Raw genomic sequence first — 24,771 nt, 5'->3', positions numbered from 1 at the left:
TGGATCACTTTCATGGTTTGTTTTTTTTTTTGTGTGTGTGTGTAGAAAAAGGATGCTTTCAACAGAACTGTTTTTCTCTTTTTTTTTTTTTTTTAAGAATTCTGAGAGAGATTCAAAATGGTTCCAGAAAAACTCAAAAAAAATCTTTTGCCAGGTGTGCTGGGACCAAGCTAAAGACTGGCACCTCTGGGTACAAAACAGCCCAAGCCAAGCTTTCAGTAATCAGCATCAAAATTGAGAGCTCCACAGACCATTTGGAGTTCTGGATGAGCTGTTATTTTGCAACACAAAATATGTTGTATCAGAAAGTTTCTGAACAGCTGTAGCTCATCTCTAGTGTTTGGTTCAGACTCATCATTAGGCAAGTGAAACCTATTTCAATCTCAATTAACACTCTCCTCTTCATTTTCCCCCTGTCTCTCTCTCCTGCAGTTCACACTTGCCTCTGAAGAGGAACACATGTCAGCTTGAGATCAAACCTGCAGGAAAGGGGCTGAGAAGAAAGTGGAAAAGACTAAGGAAGCAATTTTTTCCCCTCAGTTCTTTTGCTGTTGATCTCTTTCTGAAATTTCCAGCCCTGTGCTTTGATAATGTCCTGGTACATGAAAGAGTTTGTAACATAAAATGTTACACTCGATGGAGCATGATGTGATACTGGAGCCAAACGGCCAGATGCTCTTTTCTGAGCTATTTCCAGTGCTCCCACTTTAGAGAGTGTTTTTAAGGGTACTCACAAGCTCCAGTCCTGTAGTGTGCTGGCAATTTCATGCTAGAGCACCATTGTGCTGTGTTCTGATGAAACCATTGTTCCTCATGCAAGCTTAAAGTTATCCTTATTTTAATAAAAAGAAAAATAATGAAGAAAATAAAAAAGAAAATAAAAGATGACAGTGTGGTTCAAAGAAATTGCAGACAGGTAGGGATTTGGGTTTTGTCCCCAAAACCAGGATCATACATCCCATTAAAAGTACAATTAAGTCTATATTAATAATCTGTTCAGAGAAAACTATTAACTTCATCAGAAGAAGCCCAGGGCCACATTTAAGCTGTTTGGCTTTGCTTTACACTGTTTGTACATCCTGTTCTTTCACGTGAGGAAGACCCTTTACAGAAGAAACCCTCTGGTTTGAAATGTGGCCGAGGTCAGACATTTGAACCCTGTCCCCAGTGCTGGTTATCACTGGAATCAGCCTGTCCTCACCTGCTTTCCCACCATCTCCCTGGATCTGTTCTGGGCTGGGATCTGACCTCAGAGCTGGGGTCAGATCCCTGGCACTGCTGGCATCTCCCTGCCAGCTGTGAACACAGATATTTGCCTCTGCAGCCCATGGAACTGGCCATGGGTGACTCTGCGTGGTTTTTGGTCACTCTGGGTGGTTTTTGGACACTCCAGGGTTCAGCAGGCTGGGGTTTAACACCTGCAGGGGCTCCTTGCCACAAAGTCTGTCACCTTTTCCAGAACTGCTGGACACAAATGCCAAGCCTGATCCTGTCCTGCCTGAATCTGTGCAAGTCCAGTGGAATTAGGAGCTGCTGAACCCTTGGATCTACTGGGGGCCTGGCTCATCACTTGTGCACATCAGCACAGAACCAGCTGCTCCCCTCCCTTTCCTCTGAAGAAGGAAGGGAGTTGGGAATTCATGGAAACCAGGGAATTCATGGAATCCAGGCACCACGACTTGAATCCTTTCATGAGTTCTTAATTCTTGGCTCCACAAGCTTTGCATTCTTTTACCTTAGGAAATAGCAATGAAGCTGCTAAAGTAAACTGGAGATGGAGAAAGGGGACACCTTTACTTACACACTTTATCTGGAGGGTGAGGCCTGGGAGATTTATCACTGAGATCTTTGCAGCCTAAGCACTGGGGCAAGTTCCAATAACAGAGATTGCATCACTTACCAGGATTTTGCTTAGGCAGTGTAGAACTGCTCAGAAACGTTTTAATAGCATTTAACTTCATGCTGAAAATGCTGATTTATTGCACTCCACTGTGAATAGGCATGTCTAAGCACAGAGCACACTACTTTTCTGATGTCAGCAACTGTGGGGTTTTGTTAACATCGTTTAAATGATTAAATGTTTTTGAACTAAAAGGGTTTAAGACTTTTAAGTCAAAACTGAATTAATTTATACTACAAATTACAGCTTGGGAAGGGTCAAAATAAAAATGAAGTGTTTTCAGATTCACCATAATAAGACACTTTGATTAACCTCTACTTTTTGTACAATTTTCACTTGTATTTTACCACAGCACGTGTGAAAAAATGCTGGAAATTTGAGTAACTCACCAGAACTGAGTTTCTATTTAGCTCTAAGACTAGGGATCTGGCCTCATGAATCATACAGAGCAAAAAGCATTGTCCAGAATTCAGAATTAAAATTCGCTATACATAAACCTTGTGACATTTTCATTACAGCATACCAGTCTGGAATCTGCATTTAAAACACTGACTGCTCAAAGGAATCTAAATCTCTTTAGCTAAAGGTAATAAAATTAGGTCAAAAATTCACTACTCAACAATCTACCATTAGCATTTCTGCTCAGAAAAAATGTAGTTCACCTATTTTTAAAGAAAGTAAAGGCAGGACATATAAGTTGGAAAGTATAATGATTTACTTGTGTATGGAAGTCGATTAGGTAGCGAGCTGTGTTTCCTCATAAACAGATTTTGGTGCATCTGCATCATGATTTTTTTTACAGTACACACAGTACTTGTGTAAGCCAGAAGTGGGACTGCATTTGTGTTTACACAACCCACGGTTTCATCACCACCTCCATCACATCCAACTAAATCACAGCAGCAGAGAGCACACAGGGTCTGAGCTGGATCCTGCCTGGGGTCAGCTCTGTTCAGTCCTGGGGGTCTCTGTGCTCCCAGAGACATTCCACTGACAGTGGCCACAGAACTGCCCAAAGGCACCTGGGACACACCTGCTGATGCTGACCCAGTGCTACTGAGAATTAAGCAGCCTGATGCTGGCCATAAAAGAAAAGGAGTTTTACTTGCAGTTATCAATGTGGCAGCATATTTTTTTAAATTTAATTTGTTTGGATTCTTAATGGTGGAAGCAGAACTTGATTTCTGCTGCAGTATCCTTTAAAATAAATGCTTGATCTCTTCCCACCCACCATTACAGCTGATGGGCACAAAATAAAAAGAACAGCAATTCATTCACCTTATCACTGGAGCACCAGAGGAAGCGAGGGATCCTTAGTACAATGATTAATGACTCACCATAAAAAGATGCATCATAAACTGCTTGTATTAGGTTAAATCATAAACTAGGCTTTTAATGTTTATATGATCCCTTTCTAAATAATTAAGTGTGTAGCTCCCAGTAGGAATGGAACTCACATGATGCTTGCAAAGCACAGTTTCTTACAGGGTGATAGTTTGGGACCCTCATTTAAGGGACCCCTTTCTGCCTCCATATTCAAACACTGCTTGAATTTCTCTTCCTATTGGAACATTTCTCTGTATGACAGGTCAGAGAGACCATTTGATGTTCAGGAGCAGCAAAGATGATCTACCCTGAATTTAGAGTGTCTTCTTCAGCCTGTGCTCATGAAGGGCAGCTCATCCACAGAGGAGTCAGCCAAGCCTGGATGCTGTAATTTCCTGTGTTTAGATGCTAATAATAACTTCCAGCAGCTTCAGCAGCTGGTTGGAGAACAGTGAGAGAATAGCACCATTTGTCCTAACAGCCCCCCAAATTATCCACCTTGTGCTGAACCTGCCACCTTTAAAACATAGTACAAGGTGACATTATGTAAGTGCCCATCCATTTCCTTACTATCACAAGCCTGCAAATGTATCCATCTCCCTTTTATTTCCCAGAACAGCTGGTGCTTTTTCTCAACCAAATCTCCCAGAATCTCCCTCTCTTGGCAATCAGACATTGGCTTCAGTGTAAAGTCACCCCATCAGAAGAATGTTGCAGCTCTAACCAGTCTAAACACCATTATTTACTCAAAAAATAACAGGAGTTTGAAAAAGAGCTGCAGACCCCTAAATACTTTCAACAGGCATAGTAGGTAGCCCCAGTCTGTTGCTGCACTGCTTATTCATAGTCAATACAGAAAATCACTTAGGTTAATTACTTAAATATTTCCATCTATGGAATTTAGAAAAGGGCAAAGCCAACAGGGGAATACCCAAGATCATTATTTTTAAATAAACAATAGATTTCATGGGAGTTTGCTGGGTTATCAAACAGTATCCTCTCAAATCAGCTCATTAGTTTCACTGTTTCCCTATTTCACTTTATTAAAACAATTTAGACAAGGGTTCACTAGATGCAATGTAATCTATTTCAGACACTCCGAGACTAATCCCTTTTCTCTTAGCAGTTACATGATAATAGTTCTCAAAAAGTTGAAAAGTATTATTGCTGCAGCTATTTCAAATAGGGACTGTTTTCAGTGAAGCACAGGCCACCACTTTCCCTACATCTTATTATTTATTAGTATATTAATTTTTGTTCTTTACTTATTCATTCATTTATTCCTTCCTTTTTCTATCTTACATTGCTTCACACAAGCAGTCACACATGATCAACAGCATCCTCTGTGCAGGTGGGGGGATGCACCAAATATCTGTGCATGGGTCACCACACCAGGCCTTAGGAAAGAAGTGATTTTTTGCAATTTACTTGGAGGTTCTGGAGTTAAAAAACCCCAACTTGGTAAATTCACAGTGGTTTTATAAATAGCCTAGAGAGAAGGGAGAAAGTTCCCATGCATTTTCACACTGTTAGTTTCTGACAGCTCTGATAGACTCACAGGAGGGGATCACACATAGGATTTGCAAATTAGGAGGCAGAGACTGTATGTTACTTTCCAGGCTGGAAACACAGAGTAACAGACCTGTGCTATGGACACATGGCTTATTTCACAACAAACTCATACTCTTGTATTTTCATAAAACTTTTTCCAAACAGTAGGGTTAGAATTTCTTATAGGGCAGAACAAAACCCCAGACAAAAAAAAAACAAACAAAAAAAAAACAAACAAAAAAAAAAAAACCAACCAAAAAACCCCACAACCAAAGAAAAAGAGCTGGTTTCTAGATCCAAGCTTTCTGCAGGCTTTAACAGGTTCCCTATCCCTGAAAACCCATCCTCACTCACCTCAAATCCTTGTCTCTTCAAGTAAGTGCCATTTCATAATCCTATTAAAACCTTTGCCTCTGTTTACCAGGAGCTCTAATCGTACTCAGCAAGTTCTCCTGGTCTAAGGAAGAGTGACAGCTTTCAGATTTCTTAGGAGGCTTATTCATCAACCACGCCAGAGTTTTGCCAGAGTGTTCAATCTATTCTGGGAGCAGCCATGTGGAAAAAGCTTCAAACAGCTCAAAGCCCTGCACAATGATAAAGGAAAGCTCACACAATCCTGGTAATAGCCTGACCCTCTTAAGGAAAATTGGATGATTTGTGGTAGCAGTTTTTCTGTCCCCTATGTGAATTCTGAACCTTAAAGTATAAGCAGTGTATTCACACAGTCCCATTACAAACCCCATCCCTCTTGCAATGCTGGAATAACAAATACACACCCATGTGTGACAATAAACTCTTACTGCAGTGACCTTCCTCCTCAGTCCAATGGTGTGAAGGAGTTTGTAGCCATTTTAGAAAAAGAGAAGAGCCAGATAAAGAATGGACTAATTTGATGTTCAATGTTTCACCACGAGCAGAATATATGCTTTAATGAGCACATTACATGCACCAGGGACATGTTACTGGGAAGCAGGGGATAAAGAGTAAAAGGAAAATAATTAAACAGTCAGCTTTATAATGAGGAAACTCTGCTCATGCAACATTAACCGGCCTAATTTTCAAATGCTAAGCAAAGACATTTTCCTTGGGCTTCAGGAGGACTTGCTGGCAAGCACCACCTTGAAATCAAGGGTAAGAGATCACAGGTATCAAACCTCCTTTAGGTTCAGGCCACAGGGATTGATATTCCAAAGTCATCTGTCCACACTTCACACTGACCTGTCCAACAGGATTGAATACCTGCACCCTGTATTACTCTAAAAGGAGGATCCTTAGAGTGGTGAAACATCCTAGATTCATAATGTGTGTATGATGAACATTACAACTGACTTCTGCCAGCCTGGCCTTAGTTTTCTGTGGGTATTACATCTGTCAGACCACAAATGTACAACCTCAGCTAAGGGCAATGAGCACATGGAGACTTAGAGTGGCTGTTTGCACCAGGAAAGGTACTGGGAAAAGGGAAAACCTTCCTCACTGGGTTCATGCCAGAGCTCACCCCTAGGTCAGGGGTGGCTCTGTGTGGTGGAAAAGTCTCTCCAACCCGAGCTTCCAAAGAAAGGCTCAGTATTCTTCTGTTGTCTGGTCTCAAGGCAGTTTATTGCAAGTTATCTAAAAGATTTTCTTCTGGGGCTGCTGTGGTTTGCTCACAGCTCAGGCAGAGGCACACACACACCCTGACATCCTCTCTGACTCCCGACTGCTTCTTCTCTCCCTGCCCAGGGCTGCTGCTGTCTTTTATATGGTACATTACGTGTTACATGTTTACAGTTTTTCCCCATGCATATTACCTATATTAAATGGTGCCTTTCTACTCTAAACCAATCTGTGAGTGCCAACATCACCAAGAACATGGAGGTAAGGAAGGAGAAAGAGGGAGAACAGGGCAGGCCCAAATCCCAAATCCATCTTAAAACCTCTGACCCCCATGTACAAAACCAAAACCCCCCTGTACAGCACTAAAAAATTCTTCCCTTTACTTTGCGACTACTTCTACTCTAATATCTAAACTTTTGTGACTTCTTGTTCTTCCTGCAAGGTTGGTAACTCATTCCATGGTTCAAATCCAAAATCACAGCTGCTTCCAGCTGCCTGCCAGAGTCTCAAATGCTTTCTGACCTGAGCCTGGAACATCCAAAAATGTCTGAGGGACATTTTGAGTTCCGACAGGTTCAGACACTGACAGGGTGAGCCAATAAAGCATATTCCAATAAAGCATATTCAGTTCTCTCAAGGCCCACAAGGCCATGAACATTAATTTGCTGGCACTGTCACTTCCAGAGTGTTGCATCATCCATTACTCCAGCATAACAGCCCATCAGGCAGACAGCAGCTCTGCTGGCCCACAAGCTCCCCAGCACTCTTTGCACATGCACAAAGTCTCTTGGTTACTCACTCTCATGCCTAATTCGATGTTTTCTCCTCCATAGACCTCCATGCCAGGGTCAAGCAGGCCAATCTCGCCAAAATACTCTCGGTCCACCACAAAAGAGCATCCAATCATGGCTGGTGTCCTGCACAGAGAGATCAAAGCAAAAAAATTAAGCCATTGATTAGCTCTTACAGATCCCACCTCATAACAAATTTACACAGATTAAACAGTTCTTAGCATTCAAATTTACATTCTAAATTTACCAATTACCATCAATCACATGGCACTTCAGGTATGCAAGAAATTCCAGTACTTCTCTATTTGCTGCTGTAATTTCTGAAGACTTTCTGTTGAATCACAAACAAAACAAAAACCACACAGGTTTTTGTAGAGCTTTGGGACCACTTCTAACTAGAGAATGATTCAACAGAAATTGATTCATTTGAGACCACTTCTAACCTGGATACTCCTGCCTGGGCACTTACATCCTCTGCTGATGCATATATTTATACACCAGGATCTCTGCATCTATAAATTCAAGTTATTTGATAAAATGCATCTTCCTGATTTTATTTCCCAGAGCCAAGCCTGGAAACAGATTTGCCTAAAAAAGCTGAGAGCTCTCCTGTACACAGGATGAGACATATCCTATATACATCTTGATTTCACATTTTGTACCACTGAAAAGCATATCTTAGGCTAACAAGGAATAAATTTGATATTGGAACTAAAATGAAAGAAAGATACAACCAAGGTAAGGAAATTCAGAACCTTTGCAATGAAATAAGCCTTGGAGGGGATATTTCAGGTATCTTTTTTTAAGTTTTACCCACGATAAAAGAGAGAAGGAGATGGGGGGGAGAAACACACACCACTTTCTTCATTTTTCTTTCCATGCATTCAAAGCTAAACATGGGCTTCACTGGATCAAGGCATCACTGCTCTGCAAAACTGAGATGCTAGTTTGGGCTTAGACTCGTTCTTTTTCCAGCCCCATCTCCCCCACAGAAATCCTCTGGAGGCAGCAGGATGTTCCCATGAAGATATCTCCTCCCTTTCTAATGAGGAATGGTACTGTCAGGCTTTGCAGACTGCTCTCAGGTGCTGGAATCTTTCTCTCTCTGGGGATGAATTGCTGCAGCTGTAGGCTCTGTCCATTAAACCCCTGAGTTGTTAATTGAATGGGGGTGGGAAATACATTTCAGATGCAACTACATAATCATCACTCACAAACAAATGCCACTGAGTCTTTGCAACTCCCTCTCTCCCTTCCAGGGTTTATTTCTTCTCATTATATATATTCAAATATAGACTTCACAAGCTTTCACAATTTTTTTGGGGAAAAAAAAATGTTTTCAGGAGTGAAAAACAATACCAGAACAATGACAGAAGGAACAATATCCAGCTTTTATAATTTTATACTGGACTACAGTGTCACACTGACATATCACAAAGACTTTTCAAAAATGTGCTTGAATTAAGCTCAAGGCCCTCACTTGGCATTAGAACTGGGTTTTTCCTGTACCTGAAATACTCCAGTACATCCACCACTTTTAGTGCAGAGCAGCAGTTTTATTTTGGAAGCTAGAGATGGCCACATGAGCAGAAGCAGCTGTGTTAGCACCTCTTACCCACTGCTCACTGCCCAAGGGGCAGCACATGAGAAGGTGAGTGCCCCCAGCACTTCACAGCTTCAGAGCACAAGATATTAACCTGCTTTATATATAACAACCTTTTCCCTCAATCATGCACTCTCTAGTAAAACAGAGCCACTTCTAGAAGGAGAAAGCAGCAATTAGAAGTATACTATTTTTTATCAGCACCTCAAAGGTGTTGTGAAACTTAATTCATCTGTGGAATATTCTTTGACACAATGGAGGATGTTATAAGGATTAATTATAATCAACAGCAGCACTCAAAGGATAATGTGGGAAACACAGCAAAATGGGTTTTGCAGTTAAAAGCTTAAAATGCAGCCTAGAATTGCATTGATTTTGTACTGGAGAAAGATACAGCATGGTCAGTTTGGGGGAATGATCTGACAGCACTGCTGTAGCAAGGGAGACATGGGAGAAACATTTCTCTGGGTAATACCCTGGGAAAGGGAAAGCACAGAGAGGTTTCTGGGGGTGAACTCTCCCTCCCTCCAGCAGCAGCAGGAAGAGAGGCCCTGCATGGGATGGGCACAGGGAACAGAGGGCACGCTGCCCAGGGAAGAAAGGCATTGCTGCAGGACTGAGTCAGGGCTGGTTTGTGGCAGTGAGATCCCCAGGAGCACAGCTCTGCTGCTAAAATTCCAGCAGGTGCTGACACCCATTTCTCCAGCTAGGTGCATCCCTCTCCTTCCCCATACTGAAGGGAGATGCCTGAGGACTTCACCAAGAACCAGTGAAAGAGAAAAGGATGGCGACTAAACTGCACATGGTACAGTCAGTCTTCCTCTGCCTTATGCAACTTTCTCTCCTGCCTTAAGATCAGCATATATTTTTATATATTTATTTATATATATATATTTATTTATACATATGTGTACAATGCAATCAGGTCACATTTGAAACAGTTTCCTGAGCAGCCAACTGCAATTTCCAGGAAAACTGGCAAACACTCACAATGATCACATGAATTCAAACACAAATAGAACCATAAATAAATATATAAGCATGAATGTATATATACAAGTATAATGAGAGAGACAAAGAGTTTCAAATGACACATCACACATCATATCTGAGCGTTCCACCTCTCCAAGCAGGATGTTGCTTTGATTCAGGTTCTTTAACATCACCTCAGCCCTCGTCTGACATGTAGGTGGGGAAACCTGCATGGTACCTGCAGAAGCATTTCTATTTTTCTTACAGCTCAAGAAAGGGTCACACCAGGCCCTGAGAACAGAACTCAAGGACAGATTTGCTGCTTAGGAGATCTAGGGGAAAAAAGACAAGATGGCAAGCTAATGCTCATCTAGAAAGGCAGTGCAAATATGGATGCAGAATAACTCTCTGATGCCCTGTGGAAGTAAATTTTTTGGAATGGGCAGGACACCCATCAGATCCTGGACAAATAAAAGCAAAACAGCTTTGTTGCAGGCTCCTGTGAACCAGAAATTGAAAAGATGGCTATGGGCAGTCAATAAACAGTCACCAGTTTTATTATTACATGGCAGCATGGTTTATAATGGAAGATTTTACCTCCTGAGCTCAGGTACACAGGTGGATTTCTTCCCAGAGCAGTGAGAGCTCAGATTGGCTTCAATTGTTACTGCAGAGCAGCACAGGGCCTGACTTGCACGTGAGATGGGCACACACAGTCTCAGATAGAAGCAGCAGCACAAAACACTTCACTGGGGGCACATCAAACTCGAATTTATGTCCATGAGCGAGGAACAGGCGCTCTCTGGAGCAGCTGATGCAGTGCATGTACATACACATCCCCACTGGTGCCAAGCTATGGCATATTAAAGCAGTAAGTGAGAACATATGCAACAATGAAATGCACCACTGCTGCTGGAGGAAGATAAAATGGAAAGCTGTGCAGCTTGGCTGGGTGAGGCTGACTAATGACTCTAATATTAGTGGCTGCTGATCAAGAAATCAAATGCAGAGCAGTCCATCATAATCACAGCAGGTGAGGGAAGACAAGTCAGAGCCAGAGTTCAGAATACCAGAAACCTTCCTTGCTGTTCCAAAACCCAGGGAAAAAAAAAAATGCAGCATGCATTAAAAACCCAGCTTGTTTCAATGCATAGTCAAATTCATTAGAAGCCTCTGAAATAGATCCTTTGTTACTCAGTGTGTTGCCAGATGATAAGGACATTTTTGGGCAGCATGCTCGCAGGAACACGAATGGAAAATGACATGATGGACACAGCATGTCAAAATAACAATTCTCATTTAAATCTTCACGTTACAGACATCTTCCATCTCAAATGTCAAACATGTAAAATGGATTGCCTGCAGAAGCCAACTCAGGGAACATCAATTGTTCTGGAGTTCAGAGTATTAACGTGGAGGGGAAAAAAAGAACCAACTTTAAAGTGAATCAGAAATCTTTACAACATCTGATACCTTGTTCTTGCTATTTCTTCACCTTTGTTAGCACTTCAAGGCCACGTTCCCTTTTGTCACTTAGCTCACAACAGCTGATGTGACATTTTATGGTGCATACTTGACATGACTGCCCATGAATGACCCACTGGTGTGAGGGACAGTTCCTGCTCTTTCCCAGCAAGGCTGAGTAGAATCACACCACTGTCATTGTTCAAGAAATTGTTCAAAGGCAAAAATTCTTAGGAAAGAAGCACATCTGTTGTGTAGTCCCAGAAAAAAAACAGGAATTGGACTGTGTTTTCCAAATGCCTCACCCAATTCTGCAATGGATGATATTTATTCAATACAGTGCAAACATGAGAAATGCCACGGCTCTGATCCTCACTGATACCAGGGTACACATGTTCTTTAATGCTGAAAATCTCTAATCCCTTTGGAGATCTGGCAGAAAGGATTTGGCTACACCAACCACAAAACCAGTCACAGGGTTATTTGTTACCAGTCTTTTCTTTCACAAAATACACAGAGGAACAGACCAAACCCACTACTTGCTGAAAACTCTGTCAAAGAAAGCTTTAAGAGGGACAGTGGTAGCAAGGACTAAATGGACTTCCAGTTTTCATGCTGAAGAGCAGCTTTGCAATCTTATGATGCACTGGACAGACACATGGATTCAAACACCAGCAAAGTGCACAGTTTCTGTCTTGCAAAGTGGACTGAAACAGGAATCATGGTTACAGTGTGTGATTTGGAAAGCTGGTTACAAAACCAAAACCTGCACCAAACCAAGTCACATCTGATATTTTGAAAAAGCTTGCTCACTAGCCTGACTTTGCCTTCCTGTTGAAAACATACTTTAAATATTCCACAGCTAGTAAGTTCCCACCATGACCACTTTCAAATCTGTCTTAAGGACAGACTTCCTAATTGTTTTCATCAATAACACCCACACAGTCACTCTTTCCACTACCATAATTACACTGGCATGTCACTTAAAAGCCACAAAATCACATTAAATTTCCACAGGCAAGAACAGCACAACACCCAAATGCTTTAGCAAATCCATCCAGGTGCTACAGCTTCTGAGGCCCCTCAGCACACCGTGCAGTGTGGCCATAAAGGGGATGCTCTGCTCTCCTCCATCCCTGCCTTCAGAGAATTTGTGCCCAGGGAGACGTGGAAGTGTTGCTGCTGAGTAAGACATGACACAGATTCACTAGAAGGTTGGTTTGCACAGCAGCAGTTTTAATATGAAAAGTTCTCTTTTTCTATAGATAGTTTTTACACATTCTACTTGATTGGTTAATTAACAAAAACATCTTTTTCACAAACAGTTTTTGAGAAGAACAGAAAAACAGAGTAGGAAACACCACTTGCAGGCTGTTTACACTAACAGGTTATTATTGTTTCTCTATAACTCTCTAAAAAGTTTCACAAGTCCACTGTGAGAAAACAAATCTCATTTTCTCACTCTCTGACCAGGCTGTCACATCCCCATGGAAGTGTTCATGGTTCCATGTGGATGTGTCTGCATTTTTGGACATGGGATTGTTAATTTGCAGAAGAGATGCTTAGGCAGTGACAGTGTGTTAGTGCTCCTGATATTTGCCAGCAAGGGTTGGGTGTTCTTCTCCTTGTGCTGCTTGTCTCATCTGTCTCTGGGCAGTTTATGCACTGTTGAATTCGGGTTCAGAGTAAAATTACTGCTCTTGAGAGCCAGCTACTCATGTGCATCAGATTTTAACACTGCTCAGTGCTTGACTTTGCATTTGTTCACTTCTGTGTCAGCCCGTCAGTGCCAGCGTGGCACCAGCAAGAGCCTGAATGGAAATCTGAGGGAAGTTCTTGGGAAATCAGGCCCTTTATTGCTGAGGTTTAACCTCTTAGTTCACTCTTATCTGTTATGTGATCATTGTCTCCAGAACAGAAGATACTAAAATACTGGAGCAATCCATGAGAAAATTACTACAGTGATTTCACATATAAATTTTGAGTCATGAAGTGCACAAAACCTTTCAGGAGTGAAAGCTTTGGATGATTAATTTTCTTTATCAATAAACTTTCTCAGGGCTGAGTGAAACAGGTATAAAACATCTGCACTTTTAAAACAATGTGAGGCAAGCAGGGCATGTTATCCAGGAAAACTGATTTCCTAAGTAATTACTTCCCTGCTTATTGAGGTTTCAAGCCCAGCAAAAGGTCAGTGATGATGGACTGTGCTGTCCTGCAGTAAATAAGGTTAATATTACTGTATAGTGCTGTTTTGCAGTCATGAGGCATGAGAATGAACCTGAGTACAATTTGCAACACTTGGTCAAATACAGATTAAAATATTACTCTTCACGAGGGAAGGATCCTGTGAGGTGCTCACATCCCTCTGACCACTTAGAAATGTGATCAGTATGTCAGTGTCTTTTCACTTCCAAAAGATTACTGGCTTTTTTTTTTTTTTTTTAATGTGGGTGTGTTGGAAATGCTTGGATAAACTTTGCAGGGTCTGTCAACTCAAGATTTGCACTGGAAGGGAAGTACATCAGCTTCTCTGCCACAGCCCACACTGAGACCATGCAGTAGAGTTTTAGCTTACTTTAAAAAGAAGCCAATATACATGAAAATGAAGATGCTTTTAAGCTGGTAATTTGTGTCCTTCTTAAGAAGTCTTAAAAATAAGAGCATCCTAAAGTGCATACTTAGGCTTCACATTTTTTAGTATTTATTTCTAGAGTTGGTAACAGCAGTACCCTTATCCCAGCACAATATGTCCCAGAGGAGCTGTTAGACAAGCATCTGCACTGGAGATGAAAGGCTAGGAGATGTGAATTTTCAAATGAAGGGGAGAGAAAGCCCTTTTCACACCAGTTCCAGTTTTCCCTCTGTAACAATTCACACAAACACCTTCACAATTCCTGTAATGGCCTTTCCTCAGAAAATTCCATTTCTGTAATATACAATGTTCTCTTGTAGGGAAAAGTAAATGGATACACTGACTACATGGTCTGCTGTGGGTTAATTTTAAAATTCAGCCAATAGGAAAACTCTGAATATGTGCAAAGTTCTCAAAAAAAAAAAAAAAAAACCAAAAACCAAAAAACCAACAAAATCCCCACAACCAACCAACAAAGCCCAAAACAACAAACAAAAACAAACTAACACAAAGAAAAAGCCCACAAAGAAAAGCAAAAAAGACCAGCTCTCAAACACAGCTCCCAGTGGTGCTCCAGGGAAGCTCTGGTTTGGCCTGATGACCAAGACTGCTGCTCACAGAACAGGAGTGAAACCAGCCTCTTTGCAATCACACACACAATTCCTTTGTTTCTCATGCACACAATGGGCCAGAGTCCACTGGAAAATAAAAGGTTAGATGAAAAGGATCCTGCTATCCTACTAATGACCAGAACACACAATTCCTTTGTTTCTCATGTACACAATGGGTCAGAATCCACTGGAAAATAAAAGGTTAGATGAAAAGGATCCTGCTATCCTGCTAATGGCCAGAACACACAATTCCTTTGTTTCTCATGTACACCATAGGTCAGAATCCACTGGAAAATAAAAGGTTAGATGAAAAGGATCCTGCTATCCTACTAATGGCCAGATCACAAACTTGAAGCACACGCCAAGAGCCAGAGTACTCATGTACATTGTGGGGCAGCTCCGAGAGGCAGCACACGCATCCACAGCTTTTGTGGAGCCATCAGTTTTCTCCAGGCTCATTTTGTAATTCCTGCACAAAGCCTGTAGCCTCGCTCACCTAAATTCCCCCTCGGCAGACAGCCGAGACGGAAACGCCACTCGGCCCAAAGGGACAGCACGGGGGAGATTTACCTGATGGGAGCTGACTCATCCCCTTTATCCAGCCAGTCCTGTGGTGGGATGATGTACATGCACCAGAGCCCCCAGTTGTAGCCGTGGGCGGCGTTGGCGTACTGCTGCACTTCAAAGGTGTTGTACTTGATGTTGTCGATGGCGGGCAGGATGATCCGCTTGCGATCCTCCTTGATGCGGGTGAGCGCGGGTTCTGCCCTGGGAGCAATGAGAGCAGCACAAGGTTTTACAGCCATCCTGTCAGCCCAGGCCCTGCTTTGCAGGCTGGTAAAATGAGATTCTCTAATCCAGTGCAGTGAGATGGAAAAGCCAGAGCAGGGTAGAGAGGGACGGGGTAGAGAGCGCAGCCACACGCCGCAGGACTGGTGTGGGGCACTGCACACCTGCACGGGAATTAACACCTCTCTCAAGCTGGGCCAGAGCCTAACAACACAAAATTTGACCAAATACTTATTCTGAGGCCTGGAGACTGTTAATTCACTTCACAATGGACAAATGTTGAGAGACACCATCACCAATAGCAGCTAAATGTTCTCCTACTGGCTACATGACCAGGATTCCTGGCAGCAATTAAATACTGGCTGGCATGGCCTGAAGAATTAAACACACACTGCAAGAATCTGAAGGTTACTCAAAGATTTTAATCCTGTTTCCCAAGACTGACCTCATCACATCTAGTTTGAATGACAAATGTGGCTGCATTATGCCTTCTAAAACCTCTTTGGTGATGAGAAGATTTCAGGTGCCAGATGGTGCAAAAGCAGCAAACTGCAGGAAATGTTCAACCATTTCAAAAGGCTTTAAAACATCAATGTGCTTTCCACAGAAGCTACATCCCAAAAGGAAAGTAAAAAGCTTCAGTGCAAACACTCATTTCTGACCAAGATAGACTGAGTTTGCTATGAATTTACAGAGAAACTGATCCAAAGAGGTAGCAGACTTACATAAGGGTGGAAATCATTCCTCAAAGCAGTATTAGAAAGAGCCACTGGCTCACTCCTTTGTGTGTTTCCCCTTGAAATGTGCTTTGAAATTTTTGCAGAGCTCTCACATGGATCTTTAAGGGAATGGTGGTTTGCTGTGACTCACAGAGGTAGGAGGATTTGAACACTGATCTTTTCTCACTTTTCTCTTGCTGTTGGTCAGAAGAAAATTGCTCCTTAGAGGTTTCAAGTTTGTTACCTCATATTTTGTTTGTTAGCATAAAAATGTTCTTTTAGGCCAGCAGAAGATACTGTACATGGTTCAGACTCTCAATTCATGTGGGTTTTAGGCCACACTTGTGCACCCTCATAGAGCCAGTATGACCTACCAGATCTGGATAAGCCAATTCCCTTATCAGTATGAGATTATATATTATATCAAGTGTCCTAAAAACCAGTGAGTGGGTAGCAGAAAAACTCTTGCAAATCTGACAAAAGCCGGGAAAAATGCAGAAAAGTTGAATCTGCTTTGTTCTTTCCATCATGTTATCTCTGCTCAGCAGCAGAAGAAAATACAGAAGGATGGATGCCATCACTAGTCTGGTGACTCCATGCCCAGACACAGGCATAAAGCTCTCCTTCTCCCTCTAAACTCTGAAACAAAGGATTTCCAAACACCAGACAACAGGCACAGGTGTCACTAATTGTTTGCTTGACTCCCATGGCTTGAACAAATTTATTATGTTTGGGTCTGATTTCCAGACCTGCCCTGCAAAGCAGGAAAGCTGCTTGCATGCCCACTGAAGCAAAAATCTGCAAATGGGTTTCCTTTGCAAGAATCAAACTCTGTCATTCATCACTGTCTGATTCTGGAAACAGGTCTTTGACAAACAAGGAAAGACTGGAGTTTTCCAGAATACTTTTATCTCTCTTGGTGGGAGTTCTTTGGTCACCAAATCCTCAAGTCCTCAATTAATGTCATGTTTATATTGATACAAAGCAAGACTGTTTAACCATCATACCCAAAACTATCCTGAAGGTTTCATGTCCCTTCTACAGTTCCTCCTGGGGTGCTCATTTTTCAAGTATTTTACTTTGTAGGGTAGATTGAGATTGTGTAATGGAAAAGCTGAAAGAAGATAGGGATTTTTTTTCTCCCTTAATGTCAGATACCTGCAATGGACCCCCCACAGGCACAGTAATTGCCTCAAACTTTCATTCTCAGCAGAGAGAGGCAGAGGCTGGCACTTTTATAGTCAGATGCTTCTCATAATAATGTAGACACTGAAACTGGGTGAGATTAATAATGTTCCAGAGGAGCCTATTTTGAATATAAAGGGAATTTAGCCTGCTACTTTGCAAGACATCTTAAAATTGAACTGCTGAAGTGTATCCCAAATAATGGTTAGAGAAATAATGTGAAGAAAATATTCAACAGTCACACTGGGTTTTAGCCCTTAATCATATTTGTGATTGTGTTAATCCAATACTTGAGTCTTAGAAATGCTAACCTGGGTCCTCATTTTCTTCTTTACATCAAGAACAATCTATTCCCTAGAGCTGTTCTCACACAAACCATTACCAAACTACTCCTGTCACTCTACACCTGAGGAATTTCTGTGTTTTCATATTTGTGTGGCTCACATTTATTAACTCCTGACATGATGTTTTGCATCTTAATGGCACAAGGGGGATCTTTGGAGTAATACAACAGTTGGGGTCAAAATGCAGGATGAAATTCCATTACTCTGTCAACCTATTAATGTGAAATCACAGATTCTGAACTTTCATGAAATCTGAGGCATCTGTCCTCATGGTGATGTTCTCTTTAAGTCTCCTGCACTCAAGAAATGTACATAGTTAAGATATTACTGCTTCAACAAGAGTTGATTTCTCTACCCTCAGGTCACAAATGAAGTCAAGTGCCGTGCCAAGGTTATGGAGTCAATTGGTATGAAAGCAACTGCTGGAACTTCATCTTCTAAACCTCCCATCTCACCCATGGAGGTGATTTCCTAGCTCTCTTGGTACCCAGATGTGTGGCAATCACATGTGTTAGGAACAGGAAATATTCAGTATCTGGACAGACTGCGCAGCTACCTAATTTCAAAATATTTTCACACCCACAAGTAAGAAAGTAGGCTCTGAGTCACAGATGGAAAGAGAAAATCCAGGACAGAGCTGTTCTCTTAGCAAAAACGGAGAATGGAGAGCCTTTTAATTAAACATTGCATACCTGAGAGATTTCACAGCCTGTCCTGCCCTATAAAAGACAGCAGAGAGAGCAATGGGGTATTCAGAGGCTCATCTCATCTCTGTGAGATGTGCAGGAACACTCCAATCCCAGATCCTGCCAGAGCCCTCTCACTGCTGACACTGCTGGTGGGCTGTTTGTCTGCCTGCCAAGATCCCCAGGTAATGGCCAATAAAGGAGGACTGTGGGTTTGAACAGGACTGGAAATGCACTGTGTTTGCATTGCTTATCTTGAGTAATCCATGGAATATGAGAGGCTTTCATTGCTATTCATGGCTAGAAAAGTCCAGCCTCAGAGTTGCTCTGTAAAGCTGAGTTGAGCTGCACATTCAGCAAATCCTTTGTCAACCTTCCTGGTCACTCTGGCTTTATGTAATTGCTTCAGATTTTAAAAAGAATTATGATTAAATCGTTCCAAGTAATTTCTAAATTTTTTTTACTAATTCCAAACTGCTACTTTATTGTGTAAATTTACCACTCCTCTTTATAGACACCAGCATTCTTTCCATGTGGTTTTTTTTTCCACTTTGCCTTGTTTTTTCTGCTGTCCATCTGCAGAAGTCAGGTGCTTCTGGCAGCTCACAGGAATGAAAGGATAAGAGGGGAAAAGGTTGCTGAAGTTCAAGGATGTCCAACACACTGAGCTGACAAGCTGCAATACATGCTTGGAGGATTGCCTTGCCACTTGGCCACTGCTGGCAGTGAGCAGGATTCACCCCTGCCTGATGAGGTGCATAAACCAGATGTGGATTTTGGAATCCATCTCCATTTTTCTTAGGTGCAAAAATATTAGGTTCCTAGTTTGCATCTGATTCAAGGTACTTTATGGGCAAAGAGCAGCATGCATTGTTAATGAGTTATTTACTGGAGCAAGAGGGAAAGTTCTCCCAGGCATATTCACAGACATGATGGATTTCAGTAAACTAAATATAATCAAAAGATTCTGCTTTAAAGGCAGTGCTTCACATCATCCAAGTAGGTTTTTTGCCACTTAATAAAAATCAAGCAGACAATTTAGACTGGAATTTGAGTGACATATGAAGATCCTCTCCCTTCCATCCTCTCTAAAACAATGTATTTGTCAGTGTCCTCCTCTCTCTCTGAATAGATTGTTGGTGAACGGATAAAACCAGAAGAGAAAGGACAATAAATTTAGTTCTCTTGTAGACTCCACTAAGCTAAAGGGTATTTTCACTTCAATTTTATTCAGTTTGATTTGTCCAAGTCTGTTGAGCACATCACTAAACAGAACATGCATTCGATGCTTTTGCCTACCAGTGGAAAGATCTCTTCATTAACAGCGGATTTTCCAAGGTGTTGAGCACCCATGATGACTTTATTGGGAGTTCCAGTAATGTTGGTTCTGTAGGATTCAAAGAATAAATGCTCCCAAGATAAACACTAGAGGTAAGAAAAGAGTTGGAAGGCAGAATGTAAGCCAGAGTACAGAAAAAGCCTGTAAGAAGATTGAGAGCAAAGGCAGGGGCCATACTGTGATCACACAGGCCTCTCTAATCCTATTGTAAGTCTATCTCTGAACATATATGCATTCTGTATTTAACACTGGCTTGATTCAGAGCAGCTCAAACCCCACAGGAAACCACAGCAAACAAAAACTCTGTGTTGTCTTACATCCTTATCAGATTGCTGGAGAATTCATGCCAAAGGGAAAGCCTGATTTGTCACAATGCTAAAAAGAACAGCTTCTTCCAGATAAAAAACAGATAAAAAGAAGTTAGTAATGAGCTCCTCAGCGCACATGATTGTATAATTCACCTTTTTAAATATGTAAAATCACCTGCTGACTTCAAGCAGACTTTGAAAAAGGCACAACATCAGAATAAATGCACACGATCCAAGGGAATCCACATGCATGCCGCAGGCCAGATCCTCTGCTGCCCAACTCTGCCACTTCAATGGCCTTCACAGCTTCAGGGATGCTTTGCTGACATGCAGCATCTGAGAAGCAGACCTTACCTTCCAGTTCTTACTTAGAATGGCTGTACAAGGCATTTGTCAATAAATTCCTCCCTGCAGCCCAAATGTCACCTTTTCTAAATTTGTTCAAAAGTAAATCCTTTCCTAAACGACTGCAGGAATTGCACTGGGAAATGTCTCTCCGATTCTGCCCTATCCCAGATGGGTACCCACATACCCTGATCCCTGGGCTCTTTTGAGATAAACATGCCTGTTTTGGTTTTTTTTTTGTTCTCCACCATCACTATGCTACTCTTCACTCCAATAAAAATATGAAGAACTAACATTAAAAGAAAAATCCAACCTTCTTTGTCCTCCTTTCACAAATCAGAATTTCCTCTTCTTGCAAGCAGTTAGGGAAGAGTTCTTATAAGACATAAATGAAAGACAACATGGTCTCATCTGCTAGATTTTATGGCTCAGTGGGTTTAGCACTGTATTTTACTCTGGCTCTACCACTGTCAGGTACCATGAAGTATAAACTTAACAGAGAAATGTAAGGAAAAAGAAAGCTGTATAAACTGAAAGCTTATTTTGCATGATTTTACACGCTACCTCACATTTCACTGACAATATACATTTATCAGATGCAGACAAGCAGATCTACTGACATACATAATTCTTCACTGAGGCCATCTGCAGAATATTTAATGTGGAATGCCTTTCCTGTAAATAAGTGTTCAGAGAAGTAAAAAAGAAAGAAATTTCATTCTCTCTTCCTCGGTCTCTAAGAGAACTTCCCCATCTGTCCTGCCTGACGTCTCTATCAGCATTCCCATGTTTGTCCAGGGAAGTTTCAGACCCACAGTCCCCAGCTGGAACAGAGGGAACTCAGCACCAACACCTGCTGGAGAGTTAAAGATCAGCTCTTTGGCTCAAAAACTTCAATGGCTCTTTTCTGCACCACTGAAAAGCAATGAGGGTGCTTCAGTGAACATTCCAGGTTGTTGAGGTAGATGAATATTGAACCTGCTTTTCTGGTACATCCTCTGCGTGTAGGCTGGCACCGTCCCATGGATCCCAAAGGCTCACAAGTCAGTAGAAGATTAGGAGGAAATCAACTTCCATTCTCCTTTACACACCTTTTTGAGGATCCATTGCTTATGGCCACCACAATAAACTGCATTGCACCTTACAGTATAAGGTGGCATCTGCAAAGTATCATCCACAGGCCTAGGGATCTTGATCTTTAGCTCTTAGTTTAGTAAAACACCAGTTTTGTATATTTTTAAAACAACATCAACTTCAGGGATAATCCAAAATGATGGGATGTGTGTGACACAATCTGATATTTAACACTCAACTTATATTTCATGTTCTCTTTCTCGTGTCAGGCTCTGTCTGGCTGGTATGTTGAAATCTTTTGATTAAATCCTCTTACTTCACTGCTTCCTTATTGAAACTCACCCTTTGTCTGGCAAAATTTTAATTACTGCAGGACTGCATAACTCCATTCAGTGCCCTGATAATACCTCTGTGATAGGAGCAAAAGCAATTCCTAAGATAGACTGCAACTATAATACTCTATCATTATGTCTTCTTTTATGGCTCCTAGCACCCTCTTTATGGCTGCTAATATATTGTGGTTTCTGCCTTTCAGGTACTGATTTCTGCTCTCCTTCACTCAATGTGTCCTTTTTCTCACCCAGAGAATTAACACCCTATCTCTGCAATCTCTTTCCTGCTCCCAGACATAATGTAGGGAAGGTCTCTTCTCCTTGTCATATTATTCTTTCCCATCTCTCAAAGACAGGAGTTTATACAATGCTCTGCATGTTCTGCAACACAATCAGCATCCAGGATGTGCTGGTCTGCTCTCAGGAGGTGCCTTCAGGGATGCTGGGTGGACCTAACCCAAAAGTCAGAGCAGGAATGCTCTAATCTTCAGAGGACTGAAGGAAAACTGAACTAAACAAGCTTAACTACACCCTCAGAGAGGAAAGCACAGCAGCTTTTCCTCCCTCTTGGTTCTGCTGGGTTGCTGACTCCCATTGACATCAAGTAACCATTAAAATCAGACCAGCTTCTAGTCCAACAGGACAGGTAGAATTTTAGATATGAAATGTACACATACATTACCCTGTAATTGTGATTTAAAATTCCATTTGAGAATTAATAGCAATGGCCTCCCTTTCAGGCAATCGTCTCCACTCCCACTCTCAGCTGTATTGGCTCACACTTTCAAAAGCCTTAAGGGGAACAGGTCAGTCGAAAATCACTGCTCTGAGATAACATATTTCTACACCTGAGAAGCCAAAAAGCAGCAATTAAGCACAGCAAAATAAATAATTCAATAGCTAATTTGACCTGCCAGGTTGCAGAGTATTTTTTTATATCCTACCAGATTGTAATTTAGTTTAGAAGAAGTGTCCCTGGAGAGCAATGCTGTGAGAGCCCATAAAATGCTATAGTATGATATCAGGCAAAAAGCCACCTGTAAATGGGCCACTATTGTTTAAAGAAGTTGGTTTTTTTGTTGTTTTCAGTCCTGCATATTTCATGAGAAAGTGATGAAATCCTTCTTTGATTCTTTATGAATTAATCTGCCAACTGATTAGGCAGGTAAAACAGTCATAGACTGGGAAACTAAACTGCACTGCAGGCACTTGACTTATAGATGGAACACAAACCAAAGAGAAAGCTAAATGCTCTTTTCTGTGGTAAAGGAATTGGCTTCTTTTTAATTGCCTCACAAATAATCCATAGACAGCTTTTAGTGGGAGCAATCCAAGTGGCCTCTGAATACATAAATAAGCATTGAAAATGGGGGGAAATATTCATGCAAGGTGCAACTGAGTGGGAGAATAGAACAGCAGAGCTTTAACAAGAGACTCCCACCTGATTCCTGAGTTTATAGAGCTGTGGGGTGGGGGCAGTGCTAACCTGGTGGGAAAAAACAGAGCAGTCCAGATGGAAAGACTTCAGTTCCTCCCAGCCAAAGGAGATGAGGTGAAAATGGAGACGACAGGCAACCACAAGTGCACAGGTGAGCAGAACTAAAACAGGAGGGGGTGGGCGGAGCAGGGTTTGAGATGGCTCTGAGAGCCACAAAGGTGGAGGGGAACAAGAGGAGAAGAGCAGCAGGGAGCACTGTGAGCCCACAGGTGCAGCTCTGAAATGAAGGGGCACAGGAGGCTCCTGGGGCACAGGAGGCTCCTGGAGCACGTTGCTGTCCCCGTTGATCACCGAGTGCCCCAGAGCAGGGGCAGAGCCTGGCTGAGCTGAGCAGCTGAGACCTGAGAGCTCTGCTGGAAGGAGGGTGCACCAGGCAGGGGCAGAAAACACAAACCTTTTCCCTTGGACATAGACACTCATTTACTGAGCATTCCAGGTTCTTGCTATGCTGATCTCAACCCCTTCTGACATTAATGCAAAGCAGCGCAGTAAAAAAATCAAACCCTAACAAACCTCAAAGCAACCACAAAGCCCTTTCCTGCTTACTGACACCATTGTTGATCTTCCCTGGCAAGAGTACATCAGTCAGATCTCAATGTCCTTATAAAATGATAACAAATTCTCCTCAAGCCCCAGAAAATCCTCCCCAGCTTGGGCAGGACAGGCACTGGGGACAGCACCCAGCGCATGCTCTTCACAGTCCCTCATCCTGCCTCATAGCTGATATTATTCTAAATGAATATTTGAAAAATTTTGAAATATCTACTTGCTTTAAAAGCAAATAAACAAATTAAACCAGCTCTTAAGCTTCTAGAAAAATATTACAGCTGCTATTATAGTCTAACATAGTCCTAAAGAAAAAAAATGGGATGAACATAAAGCAGGTGCACTACAAGACTTATTTTATTGCATCTTCCATTTTATAAAGATATTCATGAACATATAAAAATAAACACTCTACTCCTTTGCAATTAAGTTTCTCTCTAGTTGTAAGTACAGCTATTTTTAGTTTTAATTTGAGGATATCTCCCAGAATTGCAGAGCATAATAATTTCCACCATAACTCTGCATCATCATTATCAAATACCAGCCTATCTTTGGAAAATGCATGTTTTACATGCCAAAGGTCCCAGAAGTCCTTTTGCAGCTGATGGTACAGATTAGTTCCTACAGTCCCAACTTCCAGTAATGCTAAATATTGTCCACCAAGTGGTGCTGCAAAGGTTTATTCCAAATGCAGTTCTGGCCCATTAAACCAAAAGGGGATGGGGAAAGGCATGCTAATTTCAAGCCCTTTTAAAAGAATGCAGGCAATAATTTGATGTTTTCCTCAGTTGTAAAGGCAAGGAAATTTATGAGGAAATCAGAGTGGTATTCAAGTTTCTAAGAAGAAATGATAGAAAATTACAAGGAGGTAAAAGAAGCACTTGAAATCCTCCAGCTCAGAGGCTCCTTAATGGTGTCTCCCCATGACCGCTTTGGGATTTCACACCCATTGTGGTTCCCTGTTGCAGAATTTCTCAGAGGGCAGGATTTATGTCTGGAGCGAGAATTGACCTCCCACTCAGACTAGGCCTGGTAAGCGGCCTTGGTGGGGCCTGGGAGCCTTTGATGCAGTGAGAATTCAGTTGTGGCACAGTTAGAAATAATGTTAAGGTAACTACAAAGTAATGAGCTATCCGAGTGTGAATTAGGGTAGAGCT

At 41.8% G+C, this 24,771-nt stretch overlaps 1 protein-coding gene across 3 annotated transcripts in view; it reads right to left on the bottom strand.

The window, feature by feature from the left end:
- Window positions 1–24,771, bottom strand: part of GALNT9 (polypeptide N-acetylgalactosaminyltransferase 9) — a 133,996-nt gene that overhangs the window by 60,444 nt on the left and 48,781 nt on the right. For all 3 annotated transcript variants that reach the window (XM_021544474.3, XM_021544476.3, XM_021544475.3), the window contains exons 5-6: window positions 15,020–15,217; window positions 7,173–7,290 (exon numbers count right to left, since the gene is read on the bottom strand). In XM_021544474.3, the coding sequence (XP_021400149.1) occupies window positions 7,173–7,290; window positions 15,020–15,217 (316 nt within the window). The remainder of the gene's footprint in view (window positions 1–7,172; window positions 7,291–15,019; window positions 15,218–24,771) is intronic.

Source organism: Lonchura striata, chromosome 18, assembly GCF_046129695.1.
Source record: "Lonchura striata isolate bLonStr1 chromosome 18, bLonStr1.mat, whole genome shotgun sequence".
NCBI lineage: Eukaryota > Metazoa > Chordata > Aves > Passeriformes > Estrildidae > Lonchura > Lonchura striata.
This window is presented reverse-complemented; position numbering and strand designations above follow the sequence as displayed.